Source organism: Prionailurus bengalensis, chromosome E1, assembly GCF_016509475.1.
Source record: "Prionailurus bengalensis isolate Pbe53 chromosome E1, Fcat_Pben_1.1_paternal_pri, whole genome shotgun sequence".
In the NCBI taxonomy this organism is placed as follows: Eukaryota; Metazoa; Chordata; class Mammalia; order Carnivora; family Felidae; genus Prionailurus; species Prionailurus bengalensis.
The window spans coordinates 29,483,183-29,509,503 of NC_057347.1; the positions used below are offsets into that span (position 1 = coordinate 29,483,183).

At 51.7% G+C, this 26,321-nt stretch overlaps 1 protein-coding gene across 2 annotated transcripts; it reads left to right on the forward strand.

The window, feature by feature from the left end:
• Positions 1–274: 274 nt before the first annotated feature.
• Positions 275–26,321, forward strand: TRIM25 (tripartite motif containing 25). 2 transcript variants are annotated; one of them, XM_043583992.1, is made up of 9 exons: positions 538–1,229; positions 5,247–5,342; positions 8,106–8,339; positions 11,424–11,595; positions 13,376–13,441; positions 16,908–16,934; positions 17,276–17,357; positions 17,437–17,537; positions 20,273–26,321. In XM_043583992.1, exons 1-9 carry the CDS (start codon positions 627–629, stop codon positions 20,800–20,802), a joined length of 1,911 nt encoding a protein of 636 aa, XP_043439927.1. In that variant the 5' UTR covers positions 538–626; the 3' UTR covers positions 20,803–26,321. The 2 variants fall into 2 exon arrangements, with proteins under 2 accessions (XP_043439926.1, XP_043439927.1); XM_043583991.1 differs by lacking the exon at positions 17,276–17,357 and having other exon boundaries at positions 275–1,229; positions 17,439–17,537.

Genomic DNA, 26,321 nt, shown 5'->3' on the forward strand with positions numbered 1-26,321 from the left:
TGTCTGCAAATCCCACTAAAGTAGAACTGGAAATTAAAAAAAAAAAAAAGCATATTCGACAGGTGGTATGGAAAGAAATCGCCAGCTTTAAGTCTGAGTGTGTGCCCATGGGCTCTGGCCTTCAGGGGCTCTGGGTCCCTGTGCCGGGGCTCGACGGGGCGGGGGTGGGGGAGGGGGGAAGGGTTTGAAAGCGGGCGGGGAGGCGCGGCTTCACGGTTGGCGGCGCGGAGCGGACGTCTCGGGTCTGGGTGAGTTCCCCTCAGAAAGGCACTAGCGGCGGGCGCGCCGGGGCAGCAGCGCGACCCGGGCCGGGGTTCTCACCTGACGCGCAGGTTTCCTCCTCGGCGGGCCGTGGGGGGCAACCTGAGACCCCGAGTCCGGCGCCCGCGCGCACCCGAGGGAGCCCCTGGAGCTCCGCGCGGGGCCGACTCCGACCGCGCGCCGCGACCCCCGGCGCCCCCGCCCCTGAGCGCGGCCCGCCCCGCCCCTGCCCCCACGTGACTTCCTGAAAGGCCCCGGGGCCCGCCCCTCCCCTCGCTCACTTTCGTTTCCTAGGCTGTGTGGGGCGGCCGCGCGGCGTTCGCGCCCGAAGTGCCAGCGCGTCTCGTCCGGTCCCCAGGAGCGCCATGGCGGAGCTGGTCCCCCTGGCCGAGGAGCTGTCGTGCTCCATCTGCCTGGAGCACTTCAAGGTGCCCGTCACCACCCCGTGCGGCCACAACTTCTGCAGCTCGTGCCTGGACGAGACGTGGGCCGTCCAGGAGCCGCCGTACCTGTGCCCGCAGTGCCGCGCCAGCTATCAGGAGCGGCCGCAGCTGCACAAGAACACGGTGCTGTGCGCGGTGGTGGAGCAGTTCCTGCAGGCCGAGGTGGCCCGGGTGGCGCCGTCGCCCCCCGACGGCTGCACGCCGCCCGCCCGCGCCGCGGAGCCCAGCCCGCCCTGCCAGGTGGCCTGCGACCACTGCCTGAAGGCGCCCGCCGTCAAGACGTGCCTGGTGTGCATGGCCTCCTTCTGCCAGGAACACCTGCAGCCGCACCTCGACAGCCCCGCCTTTCGGGACCACCAGCTGCAGCCGCCCGTCAAGGACCTGATGCGCCGCAAGTGTCCCCAGCACAACAGGCTGCGGGACTTCTTCTGCCCCCAGCATGATGAGTGCATCTGCCACATCTGCCTGGTGGAGCACAAGGCCTGCTCGCCTGAGACCCTGAGCCAGGCCAGCGCAGACCTGCAGGTAAGGGGTGTTGGGGGAGGGAGCCACTGTGGGCATAGTGGCCCACCACGGATCACCTGGGGTAGGGGGATGGGCCTTGCTGGGCCTGGGAACCGGGGCAGGGCGTCCCCAGCGTCGTAATAGAAAGGGGCGGGGAGAACACACAGCCCTCCTCTGTCATCCTTGGCCCACCCTCTTCCCCCCACCCTCTGTCTTAAAAAGGGGAATGCTGAAGACAGGTGGTTGCTTGCCTTAAGCCTAGTATTTGTCTGATGGTGTTTAGCAGACGGTTTCCAACGTCAAATATGAGCCCTGGAGGTTACCTCTGTTTCCGCATTTAAATCCCGGCAGCTGGAATTGAATATAATTAGTTCCATTTTACAGTTGAGGAAATGGAGGTCCAGAGAAGTTAATTTAGCCTGAGCTGTTGGGACCCCAACGGGTTTAACTCTACGGTTTGCCGTTTCTCCCCATGACCACCCTTATATCTGAGTGCATGCGACATTCTTGCAGGCTTGAGGTCATGTGTGCAAAAACTTTTGGTGAGCCAGAGAGTGACCAGGGAGGATCGTTTTGAGCAGGATGGTGGGCAGAGTCCCAAATATCTCTGGATACTACCCAGAGGGACAGCCAAACTCTTGCACCATAGTGACCTCCACCTTGGCTGTGCAACTTTGAGCACAGCCTTTGGTCCCTGGGGCCTGAGTCTTCATCAGTAAAGCAAGGAGGCGGGACCAGGTGGTTTCGTAGGGGGCCTTCCAGATCTGTGTTGATTTTAGTGGTTTGGGGGAAATCATAACTTCCCCTTGTGGACTCAAGGCAGAGGCTGAAAGGTGTAATTGAACCACCTTTTTTTATATCAGCCTGAGCTCCGAGGCATGGCCTGATTGCCTTTCATTTTCACAGTCAAGGACTGTCCTGTTGTCGAAGGAGATAAGAGACCCGGCGGAGGTTTGCGGTGGCGCCGGGACCAGGCTCCGAGCCCTGCTCCTGTGAAGCCATGGCCCTTCCCGGGCCTGGTCTGCTTCTCTGTCTGAGCTGGGTCCCTTAGGACTTCTTCCCTGAGTCTTGGAGGCCAGACCTCAAAGCACGGCCAGGGGTTGACCTCTGAGGCACAGCTATGTCGGGCCTCGCCGCCTGGGTCTCCAGCTGCCACACTAAAGAACCTGCCTCGCCTTTCGAGCCAGGAGCCCTGCTCTGCTCCATATCAGCTGTGGTTCAGGGCGAGTCGCTGCAGTTCTCCCAGCCCCGCTTCCTCATCTGTAAAATGGGGTTAAGAGCATTTCTTCTCGACCTGCAAGGGTGGTCAGGAGGCTCTGGGGAGATGAGCTGTGTGGGAAGTGCTTTGTGGGCAGGTCCTGGTGTCAGGCAGGTGGCTGGTTGACCCAGGCTCTGACCTGGGCTGGGTGTTGAGACCTGAGCTTGAATTCTGCCTCTTCTTCCTAGCCGGGTGAGCGCTGCCTAAGCCCTGCCGGTGTAGTTTCTGGGAAGAGAGCTTGCTGCGGGTGGTGTCAGGCGACCAAGATCTTCGTGGCCCTGGGGTGCCCGGGCCTGACCCTGAGCACTTGGGCAGCCGGCTTCTGCCAAAAGGCTCTTCTAGAAGTTCTTATCCAGGGAGGCAGAAGGCAAGTGGGGGCAGGAGGGTTCCTCTCAGCCTGGCCTGGAGCTACAGCTATCTCTCTCAGCCTCTGGGGCCCGGAGCTGGAGTCTGCACCCAGTGTACCTGTGTGACATACTCGCTTGGCTTTGTAATCCTTGTAACTGGCCTTGCCTTGCTGCTTCTTCCATCAGCCTCCACGTCTAGCCCTGCCACCGCTCACTGCTGGGACAGAGCCAGCCCCATCTGGGCAGTGCCCCAGCTGTGGGAGGCTGGTTCGTCCTGACCACTGGTGTGGGGCAGACCCGGGACTCTGCTGCCTCCCACGTCCTCATGGCGGACCCAAGTCCCTGATCTGTGAACAGGTCCTCAGAACTTCAAAAAGTTCTCTACCCTGGATGAGGGGAATGTTGCACCTCTCAAAGTCCTTGGGCCACTTTCCTGTGTCTGGAGCCAGGGAGGCCCCTCTCTGCCATCAGGGGACTGTCATATGTGTTTGATTACTGACAGATAAAGTTTTCCCGGACACAGAGGTCTGGGGTGCACTAAGAGTGGCTGTTGGAGGTGGAACAGTGTTGGGCTGTTGGCAGCCCCCCAGGTGTTCTGAGTTCTCTTGCCGTTCTGACCCCTGTGAGGCCGGATCTGCCATGGCCTGGCCTCCTGCCTTTGGCCCACAGTTTATCTTGGCTACTGTGAGAGGCCAGGTCAGAGGGCACTGTCACAGAGGTTGAATTGGAAACACCATCAGTAACTTGGGCTTTCGGGGTCAAGTTAGTGTGGCCTTGGTCTCCGCTTCTAGAGCCTTATGTGACTTGTCACTGTGTTGTTCAAATCCAGATTCAAGGTCAGGTTCGGAACTGAATATCTCTAGTGGTGTGGGAGGGCTGGAGGATGTTGAGCTAGCTTGTTAGGGGAAGTAAATGTTTTTTGTCTAGACATTTCTAATGTACTCAGTGCTTTGATTGTAACACCAGGATCTTGGAACACCAGTTCACAGAGATGTGACCTAGGGCGAGCCACTTCATGACTCTGCTTCAGTGTCCTTATTTATGTGGTTTTTTTTTTAATGTTTATTCTTGAGAGAGAGAGAGAGGGAGAGAGAGGGAGGGGGAGGGGCAGAGAGAGAGGGAGACACAGAATCCAAAGCAGGCTCCAGGCTCTGAGCTGTCCGCACAGACCCTGATGCGGGGCTTGAACTCACAAACTGCGAGATCATGACCTGAGCCAAAGGCAGTTGCTTAACCGACTGAGCCACCCAGGTGCCCCTCAGTGTCCTTATTTATAAAGGGTGGGTCGCTCCCACTTTACAGTGTTGTTTTTAGCTTTAAGTTAATACCTGAAAAGCACTAGAACAATGCCTGGCTTGCAGTGAATATATAAGAAACAGTAGCTACTCTTACGGTGGTGGTGATTTTCCTTGCCATTTCTACACCATAACGTTTCACCTGAGCAGGGAGGCAGGACACTCCAATATCGATTCTGAAAATTGATAGAAATACTAAGAGGCCTAAGATGATACTATTTTCCTTCATGCATAATTGACCTTGGTTCCTGGAGGTGGTTAAGGACTTTGTAATTCTGAGTCACCTTAATTCAGTTTCGGGGGTTGACCTGGTGGTGGACTGGCCTCCTGCTTGTTGATCCTCATTCTTAGGGTGTTAGCCCGCGGAGGTCCCTGCCTGTGGGGCATACCAAATGAGCCTTGGACTCTGACTCTTGTTCCTGCTTCCCTGAGGTTGACCGTGGCTCTTCCAGCTGTGTTCTGGAATTGGCAGATGTCTCTGGGAGAACAACTCCAGAAACCAGGCTTTTCTCTCTGGGTTTTCCTTTTCCCAGATCTTGGCTGTGTCATCCTTCTCTGCTTAGTTAGCTCTCCCTTGTCATTAAGCAGATTTTTCTTCCCAGTAATTTGTCTGCTTTTCTGGTTGTTTGCAGTGGGAGGGCTGGCTAGAATGACTGAAGCAACTGTCCCAGCCCCAGCTGTTCTGGCTATGGTGTGAACTTGGCCCCCTTGCTGGGTTTCTTGCCTCAGTTTCATTGTCTGTAAAATGGGTGTGCCAACGAAGCAGCTCTTAGTAACGCAACCTGACATTTAGTTTGGCTGTACTAGGATCCAGGCACTATGCTAAATCCTTACATTGTTTCAGTTAATCCTCCTACTAGCCCTGCGGGGTGGGAACATTTGTATCTATTTCAAGGCCAAGGACCTAGGTGAGAGACTCTTGGACAGCTGGGAATGGGTCGGTCTAAGTCCTGTGCTCCTAACTTCTTTCTTGTACTGTCCCTCTAAAAGTTGGAAGGGAGGCAATAAATAAGAGAATGCTTCAAACAGCTACAGGCAGGCAAGACCTGGGCCAGTAGAAACGCCTGTGGGACCGTTCTGGTGTTGGCTGGTGGGGGCTGGGCTGAGGTGATTTCTCACCTGCTTGTTTTCTCCGCAGACCAAGCTGAAGCATAAACTGACCATCATATGCGATCAGATCAATGGTGCATCGAGGGCGCTGGAGGACGTGAGAGCCAGGCAGCAGGACATACGGGTGAGTGACAGGGCTGTCCACTGCCAGCCCCGGCCCCAGACCCTCCCTCAGCCTCCAGGAAGGACAGGCTCAGCTCTGATCTCCACAGGGCTACACACATGGTGTCACACATGGCGTCGGAATTAGACATCACCCATGCAGGACATCCAGAAAGCCATGTCCCCAGGGGAGATCCTTCATAGACCCAGACTGAATACTGTCTACAAGCCCCGACCTTGGTGTGAGGAGGACGGGGTCAATCACTAAAAATTAGGGTTAAAAAGTAGTAATATAGACGCGCCTGGATGACTCAGTCAGTAGAGCATGGGACTCTCAATCTCGGGATTGTGAGTTCGAGCCCCGTGCTGGCATAGAGCTGACTTAAAAAAAAAAATCATGAAGGAGCACCTAGGTGGTTCAGTCGGTTAAGCGTCCAACTTCGCCTCAGGTCGTGATCTTGCAGTTGGAGTTGGAGCTGGAGTTGGAGCCCCACTTTGGGCTCTGTGCTGACAGCTCAGAGCCTGGAGCCTGCTTTGGATTCTTTCTCTCTCCCTTTCTCAACCCCTACCCTGTTTGCACTCTGTCTCTCTCTGTCAGTAAAAAATGAATAAACATTAAAAAAAATCATGAAGAAAAAAGTATTAATATAAAAAGTGATTATGTGTTCTTTCTTTCTTTCTTTCTTTTTTTTTTTTTTTTTTTGAATGTTTATTTATTTTGAGACAGAGCACGCACAAGCACGAGCTGGGGAAGGGCAGAGAGAGAGGGAAAGAGAGAGAGAGTCCCAGGCAGGCTCTGTGCTTCAGACCTCGATCCCACAACTGTGAGATCATGACCTGAATGGAAATCAGGAGTTGGAAGCCCCAAGTGGTCATGGTTTAAATGGGAAAAAAAACAGGAAGCAAAAGTGTATACTCACTAGAGTTACATCTTTTTATAAAAATAAAATGTATCAGTTCTAGGGCTGTCATAACAAATTACCACAACCTCCGCTCACAAGGAGAAATGTATTCTCATAAAGTTCTGGAGGTCAGAATCCTGAAATCAAAGACAGGGCCACACTTCCTCATTCTAGAGAAGGATCCTTCTTTGCCTCTTCCAGCTTCTGGTGGCTCAGGTGTTCCTAGGCTTGTGGCTGTGTTACTTCAGCCCCCACCTCTTGTCTTCTCATGGCCTCCTCCTCCCTCTGTGTCTTTTCTTCTGTCTCTAATAAGGACACTTGTCATTGGATTTAGGGCCCACCTGGGTAATCCAGGATAATGTCATCTCAAGATTCCTACCTTAATTACACCTGCAGAGACTTTTGCTGAGTAACGTCAGCTTCGCAGGTTCTGGACAGATCTCTTGGGGGCCACCATTCAACCCATTACGGGAAGTATGGGAGAAAAGACTGGAAGGAAGTATAGGAAGAGAATAGTAGTACCAGTATTGGAGTGGTAGAATTAGAGATTTTTTTGGTCTAGTTTTCACAAATCTTGTAAGTTTTTAATATTACATATAAAAAGAATACATATATATAGAATGTATGTATTTTATATATATATTTATATTTTATATACGTAGAATAGATTTATTTTATATATATGTAATATATATAGAAGAATACGTGTATATAGAAGAATACATATATATAGAAGAATACACGTGTATAGAAGAATACATATGTATATATACATATACACATATATGTACACATACACATACATACATACGTACATATATATATATATATGGAAAGTTTTTAAGTAATCTCTATACCCAGCGAGGGCCTTGAACTCATGACCTTGAGGTCAAGAGTTGCATGCTCTTCTGACCCAGTCAGCCAGGCACCCCCAGAGTCTTTTCTTATTACTCTAGTACTGCATGGGGGGTTTTCCTCATTTCTTTGGTTGAAGCTGGGTCACCATCAGATCTCTGTTCTAGCCGGGAGTAAAAGGGACAGGGAAGAAGAGTGTCACACATACCACTTTTGCTCACACTGCACTGGGAGTAGCTTAGTCACATGGCCAACTCTAGCTGCAGGGAATCCTGGGAAATGTAGTCTGGCAGGGCAGCCACGTGCCCTCAGAAACTCCAGGGGTGTTCTCTTACTGAAAGGAAGCCATTCTGTCTGTTTCTAAGCTTTATATGAAGAGCATCATGCTGGACGTCTTCTTCTACAAGTGGTTTTTCCCTCATTTGTCCATGCATTGCCCCAGCTTATTAGTTTTCATTACTATCCAATATTCTGTCCTGTGAATAATTTGTAGATTTGTACCAAGTCTCTTACTTATTTTTAATTTTTTTAACTTTCAAATTTATTTTAGAGAGAGAGGGAAAGAGAGAGAGAGAGAGAGAGAGAGAGAGAGAGAGAGAGAGAGAATCTTAAGCAGGCTGCACACTTACTGCAGAGCCCGATGTGGGGCTCAATCCCACGAACTGTGAGATCGTGACCTGAGCCGAAATCAAGAGTCGGACGCTCAACCGACTGAGCCACCCACGCACCCCTCGAGTCTCTTATTGTTAGACATTCGGTTCTTTCTGGGGTTTTGCCAATTCAAACAATGCTGCTTGTGAGCATTCTTGTGTCTGTCTCTGGGGCGGGCATCTGAGTATATTCCTTGATTTGGTCTGAGCACCTTCAGATTTACTAGATGTTGCCAAATTCCCACCCAAAGCAGTTGTGCCCGTCTGTACTCCCACGAAGTACAGGGAAGAGTCTCCAGTGCTCCACACTTCACCACTGCTCCGTACACAGGCTTAGCTTTTTTGTCTGATGGACGCCCCTGTGTCTTACCCCGCTAGGAGACTGCCCGCAGGAAGACGGAGCAGCTCAGACAAGAATATGTGGAAATCAAGATACTCATTGATGCCGCAGAGGCCATCTGCACACGAAAGATAAAGGAGGAGCAGAAGAGGGTCAGTACCAAGTTCGACAACATTTACCAGATCCTCCTCAAGAACAAGAGTGAGATCCAGACTCTGAAGGAGGAGATTGAACTTGCCCTGACCAAGGAGGACGAGTTCGAGTTTCTGGAGGTAGGTCTTGGTGAACACTCTTTCTGCCTGCCGTTACGATGTTGATTATAGGTGCAGTGGGGCCCTCGAGGTGGGGCTGTAAGAGGTCATTTGAAGCATCCCCCAGACACACTGTATCTACTTTCTATGCCGTGTGACAACTTACTACAAACTCAGTGGCTGGGGAGAGCATATGTGTGTTATCTCACTCTCCATGGCTTAGGAGCTGGGACGGGCTGAGCTCGGCTGGGCTGCTGAGCTTGGGGTCATCTCCAAGCTTGCTGGCAAATTCACTTCCCATGGTGCAGGCCTGAGGTCCCCGCTTTCTTGCCGGCTGGTGGCTGAGGTCTGCTCTCCGTTCCCACAGGCTGCTGCCTTTCCTTGCCACGTACGTGGCCCTCTCTCCACTTGGCAGTTACCTCTTCAAAGCCAGCAGAGAATTTCTCCCTCCAGGAAAGTCTGTTCCCTTTTTTTCCTGCTTAGATTATTAATCTTTTCTTTTTTTCCTTTTTTAGAAAGAATATTCTTCTTATTTTTTTTTTAAGTTTATTTATTTATTTTGAGAAGAGAGAGAGCACTAGTGGGGGAGGGACAAAGAGAGTCCCAAGCCCTGTGTTGTCAGTGCAGAGACTGACGTGGGGCTTGATCTTACGAACTTGAAATCATGACCTGAGCTGAAATCAAGAGCCGGATGCTTAACTGACTGAGCCACCTAGGCGCCCCTCTTTGTTTTTGTGTTTTTTTTTTTTAATATTCCAGTGTAACACATACAGTTTTATATTAGTTTTAGGTGTACAATATAGTGATTTAACAATTCTTTTTTTTTCCTTAAGTGATTCAGCAATTCTATACGTTACTCAGTGTTCATTGTGATGAGTGTGCTTTTTTCCAAAATTATTTATTTCTTCTTCTTCTTTTTTTATTTTGGAGAGAGTGCAGACAGGGGAGAGGGGCAGAGAGAGAGAGAGAGAGAGAGAGAGAGAGAGAGAATTCCAAGCAGGCTTCCACACTCAGTCGTGGGGTTTGATCCCATGACTTTGGGATCATGACCTGAGTGGAAATCAAGAGTCAGACGCTCAACTGGCTGAGCCATCCAGGTGCCCCATGATGTGTGTGCTCTTAATCCCCTTCACCTATTTCACCTATTTCACCACTCACCTCTTGGTAACCGTCCATTCTCTACAGTTAAGAGTCTGTTTCCCGGCTTTGTCTCTCTCTCTTTTCTCTTTGCTTGTTTGTTTTGTTTCTTAAATTTCCACAAATGAGTGAAATCGTATGGTATTTGTCTTTCTCGGACTTAATTTCAGTTAGCATCATGCTCTCTAGCTCCATTCATGTTATTGCAAATGGCAAGATTTCATTCTTTCTTACAAGCCCGGTCCCTTTTAGTGGCTTCTACCTGGTTAAGTCAGGCCCACATGGGATACTCACCTTTCTGATGAACTCAAAACCAACAGATTTGGGATCTTCGTTACATCTGCAATATTCCTTCAGTTTTTCCATCTAAGGTAACCTGATTCCAGGAGTGACGTCCTACCATAGTCACTGTCCTGCCTATACTCAGAGGGAGGGGATTATATAGGGTGTGTACCCCTGGATCAGGTGGGCATTTTGGGGGCCATGTTAGAATGTTGCCTGCGCCCCTTCCCCCCTCCCCTCTCCCCATGGACCCTGGAAGTGTCTTTCTAAAGCCCAGACCCCCCCCCCCCGCCCTATCTGACCTCATGTCCCTTAGCACCCCTGTCTTTGGCATCACTCTTCTCTCCTGGCCCGTGCTGTAACCACAGCAGAGCATCACCATTACCCAGACAGACCCGGCATTGGATGGGAATGCCGTGGCTGTCCTTTTTCCAAGGCCGCTCCAGACTCCCCCACCCCCGTCTTCCTCGGATCCTGCTCTTCTGCCCTTCCTGGTGATCGAGTGGGTCGGTCTGCCTCTGCTGTAGCACTCGGTGGTGGCGTTGTTTTAGATGTGCTTGTCGATGTGTCTGCTGTCCGCTCCTTCGGGCCAGCCCTTCCCTTCTTAACTGCCCCCTTCTCCTGGCCTGCAGCGTGCAGCGGGTGTCCCGGTGAGCCCCATCGATGGGGTGACGACACCTCAGAGACCCAGGTTCCTTGTTCAGGTCCTGGGGAGAGTAGAGGAGTGGCTGGGAGTCTTCTCTTCCCCCTGCATGGACTTCTTTCCAGGCCTAGGCTCAGTGCCATCGAGTTTCATCTCTGTGGTCCTTCTTGTGTATTGGAGTAGCTGCCTAGAGCTCTCGGAGAAGGATTCTAAGTCCCTGTCTGGGGACCTCTTGATGTTGTGTGACCCGATTTTAGCTCAAGTCTGGGGACTTTTGTAAGATCCTCCCTTTTCCCTGGATGTGCCCTGGCCGAACCCTCTGCCCCCTGAGGCAGCCCTGTCCAGTTTTAGAATGGGTGTTTGGAGCTGGTCTTTTGAGGGTTGGAGATGGTCCTGAGTCTCCTGTACTTTTCCAGCCACAGCTGGAGGAGTGGAAGAGCATTATCCACAGGGGTCAGGAGATTTATGTCCCAGCTTTGTCCCTGCCACCAATTGGCAGTGTTCCTAGCAGGACACTTTTTCTCTTTCTGTCTCCCCCTATTCCTTTCTTCCTCTCTCTCTCTGTCTCTCTTTCTTTTCCTCCTTTCCTTCCACGTTATTTATTTATTTCCAGTTTATGTATTTTGAGAGAGAGCGTGCAAGCGGGGGTGGGGGGCAGAGAGAGAAGGAGACAGAGGATCTGAAGCAGGCTCTGTGCTGACAGCAGAGAGCTTGAGGCGGGCTTGAACTCATGAACTGAGATCATGACTTGAAACCAGCAAGAGTTAGATGCTTAACTGACTGAGCCACCCAGGGGTCCCCACGTTGGTTATTTCTTGACTTCAGTTTCCCCCTTGGTAGGTGAGTGGCCTCTGAGGGCCCTGATCCACAGTGCTGTGACCAAAAGTGGCACATTAGCCCCCAGCAACCTCTGGCCTGTAATATGAGAAGGCTGATTGGACTGAGCGCCCGTGGACACGGGGAATCTCCTGGAGTTCATGAGGGCTGAGCTCAGACCCTGGCTTCCCCGCAGCTGCCTGAACTAATACCCTGGCTTGTTTCAGAAAGCGATCAAACTGCAGGGAATCTCGACAAAGCCGGTCTACGTCCCCAAGATGGAGCTGAATCAGGAGCTGATAAAGGGTGTCTGCCAGGGCACCTCAGACCTCAAAAACGAGCTGAAGCGGTATATTAGGCTGCCCCAGGACAAGAAGCCCGAGGGACCCACAGGCTTAGGTAACTATTAGCAGCCCCCATGCTCCCCTCCTGGGACCCCTGAAATGGAATCAGCATTTTGGAATCAGGGAGAGGGTCTTGACCCAGAGCACTGGGGCTTCAGTTTTGGGATCCTGAAACATCCGCCCTCCATCTGGGAGGTAGTGGGGAAACATCCTGAGATTTTAGCCATCCTTCCTGAAACATTTCTGGGGGCCTTGATGTCAATGATGGGACTTTTGGACAGGCTCTTTTTGCATGTGATCTTGAGGCTGGCTCAGGTGGCTCTTTCTTTTCTTTTCTTTTTTTTTAAGTTTATTTATTTTGAGGGAGAGAGCACAAGCAGGGGAGGAACAGAGAGAGAGAGAATCCCAAGCAGGTTCTGCACTGTCAGCGCAGAGCCCGATGTGGGGCTTGACCTCACAAACCATGAGATCATGACCTGAGCCGAAATCAACAGTTGGGTGCTTAATGAACTGAGCCACCCAGGCGGCCCTCAGATGGTTTTTGAATGGACCCTGGGTTATCAGTGTGTTTGGTGGAAGAATGGCTGGTTTTAGGGTCAGAGAAACCTGGAATTCCCCCTGGCACCCCCTTTTTTTTCCTCATGCTGCCATATCTAGTCCATCACCAGGTTTTACTTCTTAAATATCTCCTGACTCAGTCCAGTGGTTCCCCTGCCAGCTATCACCTGTGGCAGCTTTCTAACTAGTCCTGCATCCACTCCTGCTACAGCCAGAGAGAGCTTTTTAAGATGCAGATCTGATTTCTCCCTCTCACCCTGTTTGGAAAATATCCCTTGCTTGTAGGTTTCAGACCACGCTCTTGACCCTGGCCCTACAAGCCCCTGCCTGGTCAGGTCCTGTCTATTTCTCCAGCCCTGAAGTGTCCCCTCCTCCCATACATCTCACTGCATTCAGTTGCTTGCATATGCTAAGCTTCCTGCCACAGGGCCTTTGTACGTGCTCTTCTCACTGCTTATAAGACTCAGACTCCACCATCTTCACCAGTTAACTCCTGTCACCCTTCAGAGAGCAGTTGAAACAATATGTTTCTCAGCAGACCTCGCTATCGCCACTCTCACTGCTCAGACTAGGTCCCAGGATCCTTGTCATCCCTTGGGAACCTTTGCACATCTGTCATTTTATTCTTCCCCCACTAGATTGCCATTTCTGTGAGGGCAGGGGCTGGGTCTGTTTTTCATCCAGCATTCTCTCCCCAGTGCTTAGCACAGAGTCTGGCACATAGTAGATTTTACTGTGTAACCCAGGTTGGGGGGAGCTTGAATTCCAGCTTGTCGAGCCACGTGTCCTTGCAGAGGAGCCTCTGGGACAGGTGTGGTACACTCCGTAGCGGGTAAAGCTGTTGATGCATTGGACACGCATATTTGTTTTCCTGCTACAGCAGTGATCACTGGTCTGGGGGACGAGGGGTGGTGGAAAAACTGGAGGGAGAGGAACCAGCACTGCACACCAGGCGTCTTGGCCACCCCACCACAAGCAAGGTGCTCATCCCCGGCTACACCGGGAGAAATGGAAGCATAGAGAGGGTTCAGAGGTCACGAAGCTGGGCGCTGGCAGAGAAAAGACTTGATCCCGGCTACGTTTTAAGCCAGAGAAAAGAGGGACACACCAAACTCGTCTTTCTGTCCCCTTGTTTCTAGCTCCTATAAATGACTAGATGGGGAAAGTCCGTGGAAGTTGCCTTTGTAAAACACTTTCTCTGCCGGCCCGTGGCAAAGCTGGTTCCTGGGGTTGCTTTGGAAGAGCTGCATAAACTAATCCCTTCTTCTTTGGCCCAGGGAACCTTGGAGAGCATGGCCCAGCATCCACGCACAAACCCGCACACTTTGTGAAGAAGGTCCTGAGTAAGTAACCCTGCTGCTGTCCCTGTGGCTGTGGCCTGGCCGTGGCTGGCCGGAGCTCTGGCCGACACACTCACAGGTGTTGCCGCTCCTTCTGGGTGGGCTCAGCCCGTCCCAGGTTGCCGGGGGCCCGAGTGTATCTGGAGACTGGCATGGCTACGGCCACAGCAAGTGGAAGTTGGAGGGGCTGTCTCAGGAGCTCCCCTGGGGTGCTTAGCAGGACTGGCCCATCGGCACTGGCTGTGCGGGCTGCCTGGGCCTGCAAGGTTACCAATGGTGGCTTGTCTTGAGAAATACTTAGCGATACCCAAGTTTTGGCACTCGGGCAGAGCCCCCTGGAGGGGCCTGGCCATGGTCCTGGAGGAGCAGAGGCCAACCTTCGCCGGTAGTTCAGCGCTGTTCTGTCTTGAGTTGTCATGTGCTTGTACCGTCATAGCACTTCCTAACCTTTTGTCATTACTGCCCTTCTCTTACCCGCCCTGCTCCCAACCATTGAAGACATTTTTTTCCTAATGGCCCGCACTGGTGAAATTTTAATACCACGCATATGTGTATGCCTGTTTAACTTTTTTTTTTTAATATTAATTCATTTTTGAGAAACAGAGACAGAGCATGAGCTAGGGAGGGCAGAAAGAGAGAGGGAGACACGGAATCCAAAGCAGGCTCCAGGCTCCAAGCTGTCAGCACAGAGCCTGACACGGGGCTCGAACCCACCAACCGTGAGATCATGACCTGAGCTGAAGTTGGATGCTTAACCGACTGGGCCACCCAGGTGCCCCGCAGTATGCCTGTTTATATGTTATGCTTAAAAAAAATTTTTTTAAATGTATTTATTCATTTTTGAGAGAGAGAGAGAGAGCATGAGAGGGAGAGGGGCAGAGAGAGAGAGAGAGGGAGACACAGAATGTGAGGCAGGCTCCAAGCTCCAAGCTGTCAGCACAGAGCCTGACACGGGGCTTGAACCCACCAACCGTGAGATTATGACCTGAGCTGAAGTCAGATGCTTAACCGACTGAGCCACCCAGGTGCCCTTATATATTACGCTTTTTAAAAAAAATACGTGTATTTATTTTGAAAGGGAGTGAGTGGAGAAACAGGCAGAGGGGAAGAGAAAGAATCCCAAGCAAGCTCTTTGCTGTCCGCACAGAGCCTGATGAGGGGCTCAATCTCACAAACCACAAGATCATGACCTGAGCCAAAATCAAGAGTCATTTAACTGACTGAGCCACCCAGGTGCCCCTATATATTATGCTTTTATACATATAAAGAGTAAGACTTCTTTCACCCTCTTCCACCAAGAATGAATTTTTTCCCCCTTTGGGGCCATATCAGCCACACATTGAGAAGGCACATGCTGTTGAGGTGGGGGCTGGGGAGAAGAAAGGTCCTCAGTTTCCTCATCTGTCCAACTTGGACCATAATGATACCGACCTCACGGGATTCTTATTAGTGAACCTCAGGGTCACTTGAGACGTTGGTTGTGAAACTCTTATTTTATTTTTATTTTAGAGAGAGTGAGTGAGTCGGGGAGAGGGACAGAGGGAGAGAGAGAGAGAGAATGAGAATCTCAAGCAGGCTCTATGCTCAGCCCAGAGCCTGATGCGGGGCACGATCCCTCGACCCGGGGATCATGACCTGAGCCGAAATCAAGAGTTGGTCACTCAACGGAATGAACCGCCCAGGTGCCCTGTGAAGCTCTTTTAAAGGCCATAAATATGCTACTGAACTGTGGCTATTACTGCTTCCCTGAAAAGTGAGCGTGAATGGAAGAGTGCTGCCCCTGGGGGATGAGGGAGCTCTTGGTCTGTGTTGTTTACTTTTAGAGTTTAGTTTGTCTTTGGCATTTCCAAATGGAGTGGAGCCAGGGGCCAGGGTGCCTGGTGTGGAGGGAGCAGGGAGCCCTCAGCTCACCGGGAAAATGTAGAAGGGCACCTGGTGTGACTGGGGAAGGGAAAGATAGGGGGACAAATGCTGTGCGCCTGTGTCTTTCTCAGGTCACGCTCCCCCAGAAGCTTCCTCGCCCCTGCCCCAGATCACAAGCACCGCTCTTAGCAGGAGTGAGCTGTGGTGCCGGCCGGGGGCTGAGATGGGGAAGTTGGCAGGGAAGGAGTGGATCGGCCACAGTGTAGTTGACACTCTGAACCGCTGTGATGACTGGGGAGGGGGCCAGTGCCGTGCCCTAGGCCGGTGGCACAGCCTGGGGTCCTCCCAAGATGCTGGTCCAGTGGGAGTGGGCAGGTGAGGAGGAGATGGGGGCAGAGTGAAGACAACAGCTGGAAAAAGGACTCAGAAGTGGGAGGAAGGAGAGCTATGGGGTCATGTGGGGCTGAGTGGGGGCTGGTGTGGGGGGAGGGAGAGGATAATAGGAGAGAGGGGGGCTTATCTGGAGCGTAAAGCACCCTGCAGTTGGGCAGGGATAAGATCCAAAACACCCCTTGTCATTCCAGTGGCGAGGAAAGTGGTGGAGGGAACCCAAAATGTTCTAGCTCAAGTAGACTTGAGTATGCATCGCAGTCACCCAGGGGCTTGTAAAACACAGATTGCTGGGCCCCACCCCCAGGCTTTCAGATTCAGCGGGTGTTTGGATGAGATCTAAGAGTTTGCATTTCCTACAGATTCTCCAGTGATGCTGCTGCTTCTGGGGACCACGCTCTGAGAGTCATTGCTTTAGCTAAACTTAGTCTTCATACCTATGACTCCAAGATAGTTTTTTAAAGACTGTTGTGATAGGGGAGCCCGGGTGGCTCAGTGTGACTCTTGATTTCAGCTCAGGTTATGATCTCACAGTTCGTGGGTTTGAGCCCCGCATCAGACTCTATGCTGATACCGTGGAACCTGCTTCGGATTCTCTGTCTCCTCTCTCTGCTCCTCCCCTACTCATGCACATGCATTCTCTCTGTCTCTGTCTGTCTCTCTACCAAAAATAAATAAACATTAAAAAAATAAAGACTATTGTGATACTCGGCAAGCCATTTCTTTGCTGGTTCCCTTTATTTTTTGGTATGTTTTCTTTTGCATTTTTCCTTTTTTAGAGATGTAATTTACCTACAGTAAAATGTACAGATCTTTGTACATTTCTTTGCTGGTTCCCTTCATTTTTTGGTATGTTTTCTTTTGCATTTTTCCTTTTTTAGAGATGTAATTTACCTACAGTAAAATGTACAGATCTTACATGTGCAGTTAGATTAATTTTGACAAATGCGTATGTGTGTTACCATTACTCAAATCAAGTTAAAAAACTTCCATTACCCCAGAAAATTCCTTCATGCTGCTTATGAGCAGTCCCAATCCCCCAAACCACTGTGGCAGGTTTCTGTCCCCATAGATTCATTTGCTTGTTTCCAGCTAAAACATCCTAGCTTTATTTGCATGGGTCACATTCAAGCAAATGATTGTTATTACGGTATTTTGAAAGTGTCACTGTGCAGTGCTTGAACGTAGCTTAATTCTAAAAATTTTCTTTTTTCAGAAGAAGAAAAGAAACACAAGAAACCTCGTAAGTTACGCATTTGTACATCTTTCTGTTTTTTGAGGTTGCCCAGGTGTGGCATTAAATGCAGGGAAGGCTGCCCCCTCTCTCATTAGGTTCTGCGATGGGGCCCGAGTTCTGGGATTCTGTCCTCTAGTGGCAGGCGGGCCTGAGGTTGGAGGTGAGGACAAGTGTACGTGAGTGAGACAAATAATGAGTGTAGCCCTGTCTGGACGTACCTGTATCCTCCCGGCTGTCCAGGTGTGTGTTTGTGGAAGTAGCTCTTCAAAATCAGTTTCCTCAGGGAGGACTGGCCATCTGGTCACTCTGTCAGGTGTCCAATTCATGTTTCCCCTCCTCCTCCCCAGCCACTGCCTCTGCCTCACCCGTCAATACGCCCACCTTTGGAGCCCCAGAACAGTTACTGGGTTTAAAGCAAGCAGGCCTGGAGACTGAATTATTGCGGGCAAGGGGCAGTGGGGTGTCCACCCTGAGTTGGCTCTGAAAACGGCTCTCTGTGTCCTCATCCAGCTGTAGCCAAAGCTTCCGCTGTGCAGCCGAACCCGGTGTCCCTCACGACCAAGGTGCTGGATACCTTCTTAGCCAAGTCCAGGCCCGAGCTCCTAGAGTGTGAGTAGCATTGGCCCTGACGAGCGGTCCCACTGGCCCTCGGGCTCTCCTGTGTAGGTCTCTGCACAGGCCTTTGCCCTCGCCGCTGTTGGGAGGTCCCGCTTGGCTCCCCCTACCCCGGTTAGCAACTCGCCCGTCCTCCGTCAGCACCTGCCCTTCTTCACCTCCCTTCCTAGCCAGCACAGACCTTGCAGAGGTGCCTTGAACCCCCAGCCCTCGTGAGCCCGGCTCCTCCCTTTCTCTGGGCTGGCACCTGCTGCCCACGGCTGTGCCTCAGTCCTGCTCTGGGTTTCCCGCCGGCTCCTCTGCCATTCTAGAGCCTTCCCACTTGTCACAGCCTCAGTCTTCTGCATGCCCTTCCCACCCCGCTTCACAGAGAAGAGGGGCCCCTCATGCTCTTGTTATTGCCATTTCTCTTGCATCTACACCTGCTCCCTCCTGCCCTCCCTGGCCCCTCCCCAAGGCCAGCCAGGCCCCTGCTCTGTCTGGACTCATGCTCTTGCTCTGGCACTCACCTCTTCGTCCTCACCTGCTCTCCTGGGGCCTGCCCCTCCGCAGCGTGTTTAAATCTCCCTCATCACAAAAGCAAAGCAAAACAAACAAATGAAAACAAAAACAGCGGCCAGTACAGCCAGCTTTTCTTGGCTCCTGCACTGTGTCCACCTCCCTTTCACCTGAATACTGGTTAAAAATACAAATTCCTGGGCCCCAGGCCAGTGCTGCAAGATCAGACGGCAGGGGACCAGCCTGGAAAGCTGTTGTGAAACTCATTTCCTTGGTGATCTTTTTGAGAAAAGATGGAAAAATGAAGCTGCAACGTCGTCCCCCAGTGCTGGTCCTCAGCTGTGGCTGTGTGTCAGATGCCCCGGGGAGCTTGACACAATCTCCCTGCATGTCCCTGTGTTTCTGAAAGTTTCCGGGCCGGCGGGGAGGGTTGTGGGGGGCCAGAACCAAGAGTCTCATTCTCTCAGGGCAGTCTGGCCTCTGTCCCCACGCTCAGCTCTGGCTGAGGGTAGCGGCAGCCCCCGTGCAGCTAAATGTCAAGGATACCTTTCAGCCTTCAGTTGGCTGGACCTCTCAACTGTATCCCTCCTTCCAGGAATGCTCTCTCCCTAAGGCTGCTGAGTCCCTGGGCTCCCCTGGGCTCCACCTGCCCCTCTGGTCACTGGTCACTCATTAAGCTCCTTTGCAAGCTTGCCCTCCCTTGTCTGACTGGAAGTGATTGGAGTTTCTGCCTCACGGCCAGATCTAGGCTCCTCCCACCATCGCTCCCTCGGTTTCCCTTTTGTACCCGCAGCCTCACACAGCAGCACCTTCCATGTGTACCCACTTCCGTGTAGCGGCCAAGATCTGTCTTGCAAATTGCGGCCCTGGCTCCCCTTTCTCCAGAGCTGTAGCAGGCCTGGGGGGATGGGTGGGTACCTGGGTTTTTCAGGACTGGCCTCCCTGGAGCTTCCTGCTGTCCCCTCCCCCATGCTAGACCCAGGCCTGGCTCTGGGCCAGAACTAACTGCTGCTGAGCTGCTGCTGGTGTGCTGAGCCAAGTGTTTCTGGATCCCCATGCTCCGGGGGCAGGGAAAGTGAGTTCTAGCAGCTCAGGACCTTAGAGAACATGTTCCCCAGCCCATTCATTTTGCCCACGGGGAGACTCAGGGCTCTGAAAAGCATCCCGCCCTAAGCCACCTAGCAAGGGAGTGGCAGGAGGTGGTGAAACCCCAGGGCTCTTGGTTTTCAGGTTCCCAAGCTAGGGATTGTCCCTGTGCAGTGCTGCCTGGAACCTTTCTCCCAGGGTCCAGGGTCTCCTAGGAGGGAAGGGGTAGAGATGGGTGTGTCCTAGGAAGGAGGTGGAGGGTGGGGACCACACAGGGCTGAGCTCAGTCTTCAGCTCCCCTGGAACTGGTTGGAAGTGTGGCAGGAAGGGCGGGGAGGCCATGTGAGTGTCCCAACCAGGGGAATATAGTCCGGTAATTTCCGTGCTCACATTGTTCAGCTCCCCGCTGCCCACCAAATAAAATCTAGACCCCTTAACTCTCTGCTATGTGGCCCCAATATGTCCCCCTTCTCCTGCCAGGGCCTCTCTCTCCCAGTTGCCCAGCCTTTGTTGGTCCCAGCACATGCCCACTATCCTTGTGACCCCAAGCTCTGCTCTCGCTGTGCCCTCTGCTCCATTCCGCTTGCTTCTGTTTAATTCTCATCTTCCTGTTTCTCGGCTCAGATTCCAGCCTACGTGGGCAATGTTCCCTCGTGCTCTCCCCACCCTTCACATAAGCTGTTTGCTCCTGTAGCGGCGTGCCCACCACTTAGCGGCGCGTGTTCTCACAGTGTTGTGCGGAGGGGCTCGCCTCACTTGCTGTGGCGTGAACTCCATGAAGTCAGGTGCCAAGTCTGCTCAGAATCGTGCGTCTTGCGCAGAATCGGGTGCTCAGTAAATGGCTTTGGGTGGATGAATAGATAGATGGGTGGCTGATAGATGGACGGATGGCTGGATTGATGGCTAGCCAGATGGACAAATGGCTGGCTGGCTGGACAAAATGGGTGGATAGATGGATATGTGTATGGATGATGAGTGGATGGATATTCGGCTATGTGGGTAGATGGATGTGCGGATGGGTAGACGGAAGGATAGATGGACAGGTGGATAACAGAAATGAGCAAATACGACCAGTTGGGGCAAGGTTTAAACATGAGAGCGCTTTGGGCTCTTTGTAATCGGTTCCTTGGGTCATGCTTTCTTAGATGCCACTAAGTTCAGCCTGGACTACAACACCGCCCACAACAAGGTGGCTCTGTTGGAGAACTACACTGTGGCTTCTGTGGCCGACTTGCCCCTGAACTACCAGCCACACCCCAAGAGGTTCACATACTGCTCTCAGGTGCTGGGCCTGCACTACTACAGGAAGGGGATCCACTACTGGGAGGTGGAGCTGCAGAAGAACAACTTCTGCGGGGTGGGCATCTGCTATGGCAGCATGCCCCGGCAGGGCCCCGACAGCCGGCTCGGCCGCAACAGCGCCTCCTGGTGCGTGGAGTGGTTCAATACCAAGGTCTCTGCCTGGCACAACAATGTGGAGAAAACGCTGCCCTCCACCAAGGCCACGCGGGTCGGCGTGCTTCTCAACTGTGACCATGGCTTCGTCATCTTCTTTGCCGTCACCGACAACGTCCACCTGATGTGTAAGTTCAAGGTGGACTTTACCGAAGCTGTGTACCCGGCCTTCTGGGTGTTCTCTGCGGGTGCCACGCTCTCCATCTGCTCCTGCAAGTAGGCCGGCCACGGACACTGACCTCTGGGTGCCCAAGACAGTGGTGGAAGGCCTGCAGGTGGAACTGTCCCAGAGCTTCCTGCGACTCTTCAGGGTTGAGAGTATGGGAGGGGGGAGGGAGAGGTGGAGGGAGGGGGAGGTGATCGCGCTGTGGACCAGGAAGCACTTCTGCCTCCTGGTGCCCATCAGGGCAGGGTGACCTCCTCCCTCTTGTTCCCGTAGGTCCCCAGCTGCTGGCAGCTGGATGGGGTTTTGGGAGGTAAAGTCATTAGCGCCCTTTCCTCTTGGAGGGAATCTGTAGCCACCGTGGGCCCTTTCTCGGGGGGGGGGGGGGGTGGGGGGGGGTGGTGTAAGGTCCTGGCCATCTGGGGCAGCCTTCGGATCTTAATGTTTTGATTACTCTCGATAGGGCTATTCAGCTTAATATATTGATTTAAAAAAAAATCCCATGTCATTGAATTTCAGTATTATTCACCCCCTGTATGTGGGGTTTGGGTGTATGCTCAGACTCCTGGTTATTTTCTGTCCTTAAGGGAAACTGCCCATCGCAGGTCTCCACCCAGATCAGAATTTCTAAAAGAAATGGGTTCTCTCCCTCCACTGGAGAATGGCCCTGCTTCCCTTCCTTTCCTCGTACCTCGTACCCCGTCAATGGTTTTAAAATATTTAATCCAGCAGGAAACTTTTCAGACTAAGGTTTCAAACCATGATCTGAATGTGTTGAATTTGTGATTCAAGGTCAAGGTGACCCAGGTCCCATGTTGGGAACCCTTCCCACTCGCACTCTTGGTGGACACTCTTTGGCTGCACCCACAAGAGCCTTGCGGGAGGCCTTCTTCCCATAGCTTAGGCTTTGGAGCCAGGAACCCCACTGGGCAAGGGTGACCCTGACCTGGGTTGACATTGTGGTGGTTTTGCTCATACTAGCGTCGTGGCTTCTTACTGACAACTGTGCTCAGTGAGAGCCTCTCATCCGAAGGGCTGTGAGGTACTTGACTGGCTGGTGTAGATACCACTGTGGCCAGTACAGTCGACTGGACTGCTGAGCTTGATATCCCTGGTCCACGATCATACAGACGAGTCATGTGGGGCTACCTCCGGGACCATGCCAGTTCTCTTGCTAGGGTGACCACCTGTGGCCAAGGGAGTCTTCTAGCAGGTCCCGTGGGAAGCAGCAACATTCCTATTCATCCCTGGCCACAGGATGCAGGCCCAGTGTGACCCTCTTGCGAGTCACACGCCTGTCACTGGCACTGCACTAACCCTTTCTCTTTTCCTCATTTGAGCTAATTCCAGATGTGGGGACTGACCAGGCTAGGGGGCCCAGAGACTTTCAGGGCCAGTGAGAGAACAAGCTACGGGACTGAAGCACAAGGGGTATCTTTTCCTGCAGTGTTTTCTGTGCAGTGAAAATAACCCCAGTCCGCTAAGGGGCAGGAGGGAATGGATTGCCAGAATTTCCCGAGCTCCTTCTATCCTGATGTTGTCAGGATGTAAAGTCCCAGTCCAAAAGTGGGAGAAATTTAACCTCATTTTGGTGAAACGAATCCTGGGCTTTCCTAAGAGGGGAGGTCAGGTCAGGCTCTTTGTAGTATAAAAAAGAGGTCAAGCACTGGGGACGTGGGGACCCCGGACCTTTTCTGTGAATGTTTGAGAGTTTAGCGCGTCTCTGGCCTTGTGCTGGAGTCCCGGGGCTCTCGAACCAGGCCCAGAGCTCTGCGAACCCTTGACAGGTGTGTTGATCTGTATCCCCTCCCGGTAAGGACCTTCACTTCCTTGGGAGAGAGATCATCTTTGTTGGGGAGACATCCCTGCAATGGCTGAGATGCAGTTTTTAAGTTTCCTTCCTTTGACCCTGGGAAGGAGAGTTCTTCGGTGATTCTTCTCTGCTTTTGGCAGAGGTCAAAAAGATCTTCGTCGATCTTCTGAAACAAAAGCCTTGTCTGAAGCCAGTTCCTACTTGGGAAACAGCTAGGCTTAGAAGAGGAGAATGCTGAGGGTTAATCCTCGGGGTCCTGCTGTGGCTCTCCCTGCAGACCCGAGGGCAACGGAGGGAGCTCTTCCCTGGCGACCGTACAGGTCACGATGGGGAAGCGCTGTTCTCTCTGTTTCTAAGAGGCGAGGAGGTAGCCCAAGGTGGACTCTGCCAGGTGCTCTGGAGATGTGGATTGAGGTGTGTGCATCCTCGCTGTCTCGAGCCATTCTGTTTGCGGTGGGGAGACCTCACACTCCTCTCGCCTTGCAGGGCCGCTGCCCAGCCTAGAGTCCTCAGGTTTGGGGCAACATTGTATTCATCTGACTTCTCGTTTGCGAATAAGTCAGATGAGGTACCGGATGATGCCACTCATGACTCTGGCCATCCCATCATGGAGGAGATTCCTCCTAGATGGCCCCCTGGTACCCTGGGGAAGAGTCAGAAAACCCAGAAACAGACATAAAAATACTATCCCAGACTCCAGGTGTCAGGGACTGACTCAGTCACTCTGGCATGATCAGAGCAGGGCCAAGTTTTTGTATTATTCAAGACTGGCCGCTTCCCCTGTTTTAATTACTCAGAAATGGATCTGCGATCTGTAACTAATACTGGTATGTTATCTCCTTTATTCCGCCTCTCCCCACTATTGATTTTAGTTAATTAGTAGGAGTATTTGTGCTATTATTTCACGAGCTAATTTTTTTAAAGAGTTGATTCTTCAGGACATCAATGGGGCTGTAGACACAGATCTTTTGAAACCCATGAGAAATACTAGGGCCAAGGCTGGTCGACATGCCTTAGAAGCTGTGAATGTAAAAAGCGGTGTCTGGTAGTCTTTCTTGCATGCAAGTCTGTGTAGACCGTGCATATGGTGTCTATACACACTGAAAAGTAAAGCACTTTTCTGAGCTCTGTGAGTTCTTGTGAATTATTGAACCCGAGGGAGGTCATGTGCTATGGACTAGATGTTCATGTTGCCTCAAAACTCACATGTTGAGCCGTAACCTCCAGTGTGATGGTATGGGGTGGGGAGATTAGGTCATGAAAGCGGAGCTCTCATGAATGGGGTCAGTACCTGTATAAAAGAGACCACCCCATATAGCACCCTTGCCCCTTCTGCCATGTGGGCACACAGCAAGAAGACGGCTGTCTGTGAACCAGGAAGTGGTTCCTCCCCAGAAATTGAACCTATCAGCACTGGCTCTTGGCTGGATCTTCCAGCCTTCAGAACTGTTGAGACATAAATATGTGTTGATTTAAGCCACCCAGTTTCTGGTGTTTTTGTTATAGCAGCCCAGACTAAGATGCCCCGGGAGTGCAAAATGGAATAAAGGAAACCGTGCTTAAAATGGAGTTAGGAGGCTGGAAGGGGGAGCCCTCGGGCTGTACAACTCCTTGCAGCCTTTTGCAGACCCGATGGGAAGAGCGGACCCTGCGTTGCCCACAGGAAGAAGCCTATGCTACCCAGCAGGAGGAAGGGAGATTTTTCTCCATCCCTGGCAACAGCCCAGCCAATGAGACCGTCCCGAGTCAGCCAATGAAAGGCCCTACACTTGGAACTCCCAGTTCACACCAATGGACCTTTTGCTTATAACAGCTCCTTCCAACTCCCCCACTTTCCTCTCTAAAAGAATATTCTTCTCCTTTGTTCTCAGGCCATGCCTGTAGTTTGTTTTGTGACTTGCATGTCCCAAATTGCAATTCTCTGTTATTCCTGAGTAAATCTATTTTTTGCTGGTAAATGACTTTTAATTTTCAAGGTTAGCATTACCTTCTGGATTTGCCAGTCAGCCAGAAGTGTCGGTGGCCTGGGGACCCTGAATTGTGGTTGCTGTCTGAAGCAAAGACAGCCCTGTCCAGGCCGTGTCCTTCAGCCTGTAGAGCCCAGATGCCAGCCTGTCAGTGGCAGAATTGCCTCAGTGCACCAGGTGCTGTCAGCATAGAGGTGGTGGGACTTGCAAGCTTGGAATAAGCCCTTCCCGACCAGTCTCTCTGAATGAAACACCCTGTCCTTGAAAGGAGCTTCCCATGTGTCTTCTCTCCGGTGTCCAGCCTCCAGGGTTTAAAGTCTGGTTTTGTTCTCTCACACCCCACCCCTCTTGCAGTCTTTTTCTTCCTGTCCCTGTACCCACAAATACACTCAATATGTGCGTTACAGACTTGCCTGTCCCTTTAGAGATGCCACTTTGGCTTCCGCGGGACACGCTTCTGTTCCAGGACAGGACCTCCTGACTCCTTAGTAGTAGAGCAAAGCCGTGAGCACGCGTGTGTGTTTGAGGGCTGGTTCTGAGCTCTCTGTGGTTGCGGGAGTGCCGCATTCACTGATTGTGGGCTCTGTCCTGGGTCTTCCCTCTGTTTTCTCACCTCATTCCAGGTGGTCTCGAAACACCCCTGCATCTCGAATGATGGACGGACCCCAGCCTTTGCTGACCCTGTAGGGGCGGTCTCCCTACGCTTTACAAGAGTCTCAATACGTAAACTGTAGGAAGGCTCTAGAAAAACAGGTCTGAGTGAGGGGATGAGAAGAGACACTGATATAATAAGGAAAGCAAGTTGAAAGGGGTAATTTGAGTGAAAACGTCTCATGACTGATGATTTCCCTAGCCTATCTTTTGTGACAAGATTTTCTGTGCTGACCGGTGTTTCCTCTCAGAAGTCCAGACACTTGAGGTTTTTCATGTTTCCCCATGTGCTCCTGGATTTTCTCGATTGAAAACGTGTAGGTGGGGGCACAACCCCTCCCAGCTGGATTTTGAAAAGTTCCTGGTTGAATGTCCACAGGAGGTCCTGCTGGGCGGCCTCCCTCGGGAGTTTGCTGAGGAAACACTGAAGCATGGGGGCTAGGGTGAGGCGGCATGCCATGGTGCTTCTAGGAGGTTCAGCTCCCACGTTTGTAGTTTTGGGGGCATTTATTGTGCTTGGTGTTCTGTGAGCCTCCTGGGTCTGTGGTTTAGCATCTGGCGTTAATCCTTGGTCATTATTCTCTCAAATAGTTTTGTTCCTTTTTCTTCTGGTATTCCTATTGTGTGTATACCCTTGGATGCTCTGTTCTAGGGTTTTGTTGTTTTTTTTTTTTTTTTCAGTCTGTTCTCTGCTTTTCAGTTTCTTAAAATTTTTTTTATTTAAATTGTTTTTAATGTTAATCTTTATCTTTGAAGGAGAGAGAGACAGAGCGTGAGTGGGGGAGGGGCAGAGAGAGAGGGAGACACAGAATTTGAAGCAGGCTCCAGGCTCCAAGCTATCAGCACAGAGCCCAATGCGGGGCTCAAACCCATGAATCACGAGATCATGACCTGAGCCGAAGTCGGACACCCAACCGACTGAGCCACCCAGGCGCCCCTCTGTTACTGGTTTTTAACTTCATTCCATTGTGGTCTGAGAATGTACTTTGCATTGTTTGAATTGTTTGAAATGTATCAAGTTTTGATTTATGATTCGGAATATGATCTAGCTTGGAAAATGTTCATGTGCACTTGAAAAGATTGTGTATGTTGCTGTTGTTGAGTGGAGTTATAAACTGACCAGTTGGTCAAGCTGGTTGACAGTA

Coding starts and splice junctions, on each gene's coding strand:
- TRIM25 (XM_043583992.1), top strand. CDS start 627: ATGGCGGAGCTGGTCCCCCTGGCCGAGGAGCTGTCGTGCTCCATCTGC. Junction 8,340..11,423: donor ACGAGTTCGAGTTTCTGGAG/GTAGGTCTTGGT, acceptor GGCTTGTTTCAG/AAAGCGATCAAACTGCAGGG. Junction 11,596..13,375: donor CGAGGGACCCACAGGCTTAG/GTAACTATTAGC, acceptor TCTTTGGCCCAG/GGAACCTTGGAGAGCATGGC.